The following is a 7,500-nucleotide window of genomic DNA, read 5'->3' on the forward strand; positions in this document are numbered from 1 at the left end:
AACCTGACACAGGATAACCAAAACTATACACATTTGCTCTTCACTGTTTGTTTTTTTTCGTCTTTTTTATTGATACTATTTTTCTAATAAAAAAATCACAGGAGTAGCACTGTATCAGGAGATGTATCAAATACGTAATAATGAAATATATCTATGTACACTCTGGCATATGTTGAGCCATGCACAGATGTTCACACGAATAATTCTTCTCTCGTAGAGCAATATACAAGATGAAAAACACCTTCACCTTCGTGGCGTCCTTGCTGATCCTCCACCTGGCCACCTGTAGCGAGGACGCAACGCTACCTCTAGGGGAGGAAAGCAAAATTGTGAAGAAGTCGGCCATGTACGATCCGATCAACTGCAACGTTCCTTGCATGAAGCCCGAAATACCGGTCTGCACCAACCATGGCGAGGATTTCATGAGCGAGTGTATCTTGGACAAACATAATTGTCTCAACAATCAAAAGCGGACTGTTGCTCACAGGGGGAAATGTGGTAAGAGACTCAAAGAAGATACTACTTGTTTTTTATTACGATTCGTTTTTATTTTTATCTTACTATGTGTGCTTAATTTCTATTCTATTCTATTCTATTCTATTCTATTATTCATTTCAGTTCTCTTCTTTTTCTGATTCTTGGTCATAGATTTCCATGGTATATCTAACAGCTATCCTGCGAGTCTGTTGTTCTTAACCGGGTGTCATATAACATTTCTCAAGCATCACCTAAAAAAACATGGGATAATGTGTAGTAAATAGTACAAAAAGCACACACACACACACATATACATACATACATACATATATATATATGTATATATATGTATGTATATATATATATGTATATATATACACATATATATATACATATATATATATATATATATATATATATATATATATATATTAAGCTTAAGCTACCATGAAAAGGTTCATATAGATAAATCACAAACCAGAAATGAAAAAATACGACCTAAATGATTAATAAACCATGACATTTTACTCTTCATTATTCTAGGTTCACGAAAAATTATGAATTCCTTTCCACTCACAGATTTCATCTCGCTCGGTAAAATACATTCAGAAGCAATTACCGAAAATCCCATTCTATTTCTCTCAGCCTTTTGTGCGGAGTTGAAGCCTCTATCACTGGTGGTCATTTCCACCTTTCATAAAATAGGAATAAAGAGAATTATTGCCATCTTGAGTTCTCAAAAATCTTAACATCAAAACTGACCCCCAAACAATCACGCGCGCACACGCACACACATTTTCATGCGGCTCATGACGTAAGGGAATTTTTCGTTGTTGAGTATGTAACAGATTCATATATACATTAGCTCCCATGCTATTTAAGTGAGTTTTGAAAAACAAAATTATATTGACGCAACAAAATTAGCGAAAGATATATTTACATTTTCGGATACATCATGTTAGGTTCGGCTTGCCACATCAGCGTGCGTGTGTTCACGCGCGCATACGAATGCACGCACCCACCCACACACACACACACACACACACACACACACACACACACACACACACACACACACACACACACACACACACACACACACACACACACACACACACACACACACACACACACACACACACACACACGCACACACACAGACACACACACACACACACACAGTGCGTTTCTGCTACTCTGATAACACCTTTCCTCATCCTTTCAGTTAAGTGTCTTGTGGACGAGGAGGTCTTCCAGGAGTCGGCGACGATCCTGACGCTTCCGGAGAGATGCGTGGATCTCAAGTGTGTGGGTCTGGAGATCTACAACGGCAACACCTCTCAGTTCGTTGGGTCCATCAAGCCAGTCTCACACCCCAATTGCCAGCAAGGTACGTGCCACTGGCCCCGTGGAGTTTTGATCCCACGGCGCTTTCGAAAAGTGGGGTTATGTGATCACCAATGTCTGTTTTCTTGTCTCTTTTGTATTTACAAAAGTTAGGATAGCCCGTTGGCCATGGAAAATATTATTCATTAAATTTTGAAGCAGATCTGAATCTAGATACGGACATATACAACTCAATCTACCCCTTCTCTCTAGATTATCTAGCTTTAACGAGAATCTAATATCTAAAAATAATCGTAGAAAGGGTGGGGGGGGAGCTTTGCTTTTCTCACCATACTTCCTCCGCCTAATAATGTTTAGATCTGACTATGGTAAATACTTGAAGACATGGGTCAAGTAGAGTACGACCTTCCTTCAGGACGAGGTCATTCCTAAGAACGAGGTCGACCCGTCATTTGTAAAACTAAAGTGTTTCAGCTGGATGGTTCCCATGACTGACGTGATCCTGGCCAGGTCGCCATTTATCGATGCCCCTATTTGTCCGTTAAGAGCGACATTGGGTCAAACTCGTTAAGACCTGCACCCATAAACAGGCCACTAGGTTCCTATTGCCGTAGGCTTCAACGAAAACGTGGAATCCGAAAAAAAGACATAAGAACATAAGAATGAAGGGGACTACAAGAGACCATAAGGCCTACACTAGGCCATCGCAAATAACGGTCTTAGTATCTTGCTCCATACGGTTCATTATAGCAGACGCTGTTTATGGTCTTCTTAGTCAATTGATCTCCTGTGTTTCAGAACTTCCAGTCCACCTGAGGAAGGAGATCGACGAGCTGCAGGACCTTTGCGATGGAGAGGCCAATATAGAAGGTACATACATACATACATATACCAAAGGCTTTTTTCCCCTTACACGGGGGGTAGCCAAAAAGAAAAAGGCATAGAAATCACTCCCACCCACTTCATTTCCCATATATTCCACTCCCCTCCACCCTCCTCCCTCTCTCCTATCTTGGCACCTCCTGGATGACGGGTCATCCCTGCATCCTGTCCACTGCCTTGGGTCAGAAATGGCAGATAACTAGCGCTTCTATCCCTTGGGATAATATAGCGCCGAAGAGTTGGGGTCAGAGAAGTGCTAGACACGGAAGGTAGCATAAAATCTATTAATATTCTTCTTTGAACTGAAATTAGTCTTTCATCGTGAAAGAATTATGCGTGATTCTGGTCCGTAGGGGGTCGCAGTATGATATCCCCATCCTGGAGATGAGGTTATGAAAACATTATTAACACATATTGTACATGTACAACACGAATATGCATGCGAGCGGGCGCGCACACACACACACACACACACACACGACTAGAAGTAAATGCCAATCTATCGAGATTCCTTTCCTACCAATTCAAAAGTTCACCTGAATAAAAATCACCTAACGTTAATAAGAAAATAAATTCAACTCATCCCACCATACTAAAGAAGCAAAAGCCATTTGTGCAATGAGAAAAGAATAATGAGAAAGTAAACTTTAGCTCACCAGTTTCAGAAGAAATAGTTATGAACGTCACTGCGCAATGACTCTCCACCGGCATGCATCGCTGACGCATTTTCGAATGAGTGAGGAAGTCATAATTTTTCTGTAGCAGCCTTAACAAAGATGTCTGATAGGGTCGTAAAGATGTAATGGGCAATAAAGATTTTGTTCCATATAGCCTCTTAACATAAGAGTCATTTTGCAGCGCAGACACTAAGGACACTGCTGTACATTTGGACAAGGTGTTGTACTGGGTGTAACGTGGGGATGGAGAGCTCTCCACTATTTAGAACATTTGGGACCTAAATATCCCGAAATTTGGAACACTCTGAGTACCACATCAAACAATCAGTTTTTTTAAGTATTTCATTTTGTCTCGAATAATAGAAATGTTATAATTCTAAAAATCCAAATAGAGAATTTTTTCTGTGTTCTATGTACCATGCGGTGCATTTTTAACTTCCTCATTGTTTATGAGTGTGACTAGATAGCTTCTAAGTAAACGAACCTAGTATGATCTTATACTGAAAACAAGGACGTCTGTTTAACTACTATGATGAGCACAGGCTTCTCTGAAACAAGATCTAAGACACTTCCGATAGTGAGACAGAAATAAATATATATATCTGATCTTCAATTAAGTTAGAAGTTAGACATACCCAAGGTTGACAACGTCTTAGACTTTCTAATTTTCGGGGGATCCACATATCTTGGGAGTTATAAAGCTTGATATACATAGTCATTATCACTTCTGCGAAGTGACTTGGCATAAACGCCTTTCTTGCAGCTTGAGCATTTAAGATTGTATGCCTTTATTGTCGCCATGCGTTGGCTCTTCCATGGATTCCAACCGCCACTAATCTACATTCTCGTCTCCACACTATGGAGCCATAGTCCGATCAACCACCAATCTAACCTAACCCCCCCCCCACGGAAAAGAAAGTAAAATATACACGCACACACACACACTTATTCATACACACACACACACACACACACACACACACACACACACACACACACACATATATATATATATATATATATATATGTATATATATTTATATATATATATATATATATATATATATATATATATGTTTGTATATATATATATCATGTCCTACAAAAGTGATAGTATATATCATATATCATGTCCTACAAAAGTGATAGTTGAAGTATTTCTATACAGAAAAAGGAAATGGTATCTTTATTTCTTCTCATTAGACCTTGCCTAAACTTCATATACTACATTCATATATGACAAATTTAGAAATAAATAAAAAGCAGGGTTAAGGAGAAGGATGAAGGGTGACTACGGAACCTCAATCTGATAGATTTAAGGAGGAAATAGATTGATAGTTTGGGGCAGCCCTACTTACGGTAAATTAGAAAGATTTGATAATAGAAAGTGAATGTAGTGAGGAGCCTAGGCTAAGAGGTACGTAACTTCGGCCGAAGCCGTCACCTTGGCCTTACTTGCTTGGACCGCTAGGGCAGGTAACAGTCACTGATGGTACTCGGAGAGGAGTGCGGGATTCAAACTCACAACTAGACGAACGCGCCATCAATTGACTACTTGATCACATTGTTTTCTTTGTCTCGACAGACCCTGATCTTGCCCTCACTTTGACCTACACCATGGGTTTGAACGGGGAAGTGGCTCCAGGAAGTAACGTGCCTTAGTGATCTCGAGGAGCAACAAGAAGACACGGCGCCTTAGACCTGCCGCACCAAAAGCCACAGCGTGATAAGATCATCGAAGCAGCTTTCAAGTATTAACAAAAAATATATTCACGTAATCATTGTGAGTTCTTCGACCATTCGAGAATATGTAAAATTTAAGAGAAATTTTCATGTTCCAAATTAAATATGCAATAGAAAGGATTCGGGTGGATTTATTTTTTTTAATTCCAGGGTGTGTAAGAAAGTCTCTATTCAGAAAACACGAGAAAGTTTTTCTTTAAAAAAAAATGAAACCTTGAGGACAAACGTACAGTTAGGTTGATTTATTGTCGAAATTATAATGACAATAAAAAGAATGACATCCTCGCAATAATAATCATTAGAATTTCATGTTGCTTGCTGTTTAAGAAACATCCCAGTGGTATTTGTGAACACAGTATTAGATGTATAAACGTAAGATTATATCAATAAAGTCTAGATATGATAAATATTTCCGTGATTGAAATATAACCTGATCTTTTCTTGTACTACAAGAGGAGAGGGACTGTCTTCGCTCATTACTGTTGATCGTCATACCTCACATAATACTAATGTTGGTATACGAACGTTGATCGTCTTATCTTATATAATATTAACCACAGCAGTCCCATTCCAAGTAAAACTAATGGCAGTCGTCTAATCTTACATAATGGTAACGGTAGGTTTTATATAATGCTAACATTGATGCCTTAATTTACATAATGCTATCGGTGAGCGTCTTATATCACATGATTACCGTAATCACACTATTTTTTTTTCGTCACGCCGGATAATTTCTGCAAAAATAGTGAGTTGGTTTTAGTTTAGAAATTCCTGGAAAATATATATTACAACGATCATAAATGCAAACGTTTATGAAAAAGACATAGAGGTTGGACAAACTGCCTAGTGCGAGCGTAAACATGGATAATCGAGACAACAGAACCTTCTGGTGACACCTAGGTCGATACTTAGAAACATATCACTACCATTTGAGGACATATACACATATATATATATGTATATATATATATATATGTATATATATATATATATGTATATATATATATATATATATACCAGTCATGAAAGAGTTGATTAGACAACAAGAAAAATCGTTAAGTCGTTTAATTTATTAAACAAACAATTAATACAATCAAAGTGCTTATAAATGGTCACAATGTGACTAACTAATACTTGGTTGACATCCCCTTTGCTTTTTTCAAGGCAAGGACCCTTCTAGGCATGCTAGTGATTAGTTCCTGAATATCATCTTGAGGGATTTCTTGCCATGGTTCCCGTAGTAATCCTAAGAGTTCGGGTTTGAAGATGGCTTCCTGTTCTTTTTGCGAAGTTGTCGGTCTAATAGGCCACAGAGGTGTTCAATATGCTTCATATACGGATACTCACTTGGCCATGGAAGTTTCCTGATCCCATTTTGGCTCAACCAATTTTGTGTTGCTTGAGCAATGTGACAAGGAGCTCCATCTTCCATAAATAGGAAGACATTTTTACTCATTCTACCACTGGAGAATATTGGAATGAATCCTTCCTTTAATACAGAAACATATTTGCCTGAATTGATGTTTCCTTGACACTCCACGAGCTCTGATCGACCATCACTCCAAATTACACCCCACACCATTATTGAAATGTCTACATGTTTCATTGTTGGCTGCAGTCTTTTAAGATCAAACTCTTGACTATAGAGTCTCCAGAACCACACTCTTCCACTGTCAGAAAATAATGCGAATCGTGACTCATCAGAGAAAATGACTATACTCTAAAAGACCACAGGTCTCTCCACCATCTCAACAGCCCAATCCTTTCTGCGCTTGATATTGGCTGGACGAAGGAGTGGTTTCCTTCTTGCAGCTCTGCCATAGTAACCCATCTTGTGGAGATACCTGACAGCTGTTCTGGGACTGACATCAGCTTGTGCTGCTATGTCAGAGGCCTTGCAACGTGGATCCTCTTCGACATTTCTTTTGACAAGACGCAAGGTTCTTTCTGAGGGCCCGGGACGACCTGAATTAGACTTTGTGCCCTTGCCCTCTCTGGTGAATTGTACGATCACTCTATTAACAGAAGAAAGGGGTATTGACAGTTTTTCAGATATTTTGCGTTGACTAAGTCCACCTTCATGTTGACCCACAATACGACCTCGCTGAAATTCAGATAGGTCTACTGCTCCTTTGATTTGTGGCATGTTTGATTAATCTTGTATGCAATCTGGAAGATAAATCTAGATAAATATAACATATTAGGTAAATTTGAATAACATCAAGCATTAAATAAGAGCAGATATGCATTTTCTTTGTGTCTATTCAATTCTGTCATGTCTGTGTGTGTGTATACGTATATATACATATGTATATTTGTATATATATATGTGTGTGTGTGTGTGTGTGTGTGTGTGTGTGTGTGTGTGTGTGTG

The 7,500-nt window shown here is 38.7% G+C and overlaps 1 protein-coding gene across 1 annotated transcript; it reads left to right on the plus strand.

The window, feature by feature from the left end:
• Positions 1-217: 217 nt before the first annotated feature.
• LOC143029108 (uncharacterized) lies at positions 218-5,533 on the plus strand (the record flags this gene model as incomplete). The annotated part of the gene is given in 4 exon segments (XM_076191539.1): positions 218-498; positions 1,703-1,867; positions 2,623-2,694; positions 4,969-5,533. Coding segments are annotated over 4 exon segments (582 nt in total). The 3' UTR covers positions 5,046-5,533.
• Between the last annotated feature and the right edge of the window lie 1,967 nt (positions 5,534-7,500).

Source organism: Oratosquilla oratoria, chromosome 10 (assembly GCF_046742065.1).
Source record: "Oratosquilla oratoria isolate Oo_2021 chromosome 10, ASM4674206v1, whole genome shotgun sequence".
NCBI classification, from domain to species: Eukaryota; Metazoa; Arthropoda; class Malacostraca; order Stomatopoda; family Squillidae; genus Oratosquilla; species Oratosquilla oratoria.